Source organism: Morone saxatilis, unplaced genomic scaffold, assembly GCF_004916995.1.
Source record: "Morone saxatilis isolate NCDOM2014 unplaced genomic scaffold, NCSU_SB_2.0 Contig4, whole genome shotgun sequence".
Taxonomy (NCBI): Eukaryota; Metazoa; Chordata; class Actinopteri; family Moronidae; genus Morone; species Morone saxatilis.
Window position 1 is genome coordinate 17,921,909 of NW_023339984.1, and position 1,003 is coordinate 17,922,911.

General features: G+C 36.2%; 1 protein-coding gene across 1 annotated transcript in view; it reads left to right on the plus strand.

The window, feature by feature from the left end:
- rnf175 (ring finger protein 175) overlaps window positions 1-1,003 on the plus strand; it is a gene marked incomplete at its 3' end in the record, with an annotated part of 7,374 nt that overhangs the window by 4,021 nt on the left and 2,350 nt on the right. Inside the window, 1 exon segment of the mRNA XM_035675850.1 lies at window positions 354-474. Within this exon segment, the coding sequence (XP_035531743.1) occupies window positions 354-474 (121 nt within the window).

Consider the following 1,003-nt stretch of genomic DNA (forward strand, 5'->3'; position numbering starts at 1 on the left):
CATACTATACAGTTGAAACACTCAATTTAACATCATACTTAGGAATAGTAGGTTAGTATGTGACTTCAAACGCAGCCATAGTGTGTCGGGATAACTTATAAATAAGAATAGTACACTGTTATCTCAGCACCTTAACAGATCTCTGGCTGGCAAATCAGTAACACAGATATTGCTCTTTGTTTTTTAAAGCATAATAAAATATTAAATTACGTACGTACGTAAATAATAAAGAGACTCCGTGGAAGTCACCTCTGTCCACTTAAATGTCTCACAATTCACAAGTGCTTTATTGGAAAACAACATGTTTTATTTCCACTTTCTAAGAGACAGCTGATCTTTGTTTCTTTGTGCAGGATCAAGGCAGAGGACTCTATGGACGTAGGTGTGATCATGCTGTTTTACGGGCTTTACTACGGCGTCATGGGAAGAGACTTTGCTGAGATCTGCTCTGACTACATGGCTTCTACAATCGGGGTAGGATTAGGATTAGGTAAAATGTGTCAAACCTTGCAGTGTTTAAGGGTTGATCAAATCTCAACACACAGATGTGATAAAAGTTTCGATCCAGTGTGACTTTCACTTCCGGTGGCTATTTTATCTCAGATGTCCATCACCATGGTCATCTGTCTGCTTAGAAATTGTTTAAAACATCTAGTAGCGAATTCAGCTACTTTAATGGATGCTAATTTAATAAAAATGGTGAACATATATTTTAGGCTACAAAAACCTGACTTATGACAATATCATCTTCACACCTTCATACTATAGTTCCATAATCGAAAATTATCCCCTTAATAAAAGTTAGTTAAAGAGTGACAAAATCCATTAATACTGTCTTTTTTTATGTTAAACAAGTATGTGTTTGACATTATTATTTACAGATTACGTCACAGATATTTTCCCTGTGTTGTTGAAAACCTTAAGAAAACCTGTGGACACATACTCTAACGTGTGTGTTATTTCAGTATTATAACAAGGGAGGCATGCCCAGCAGGAGCCTGAC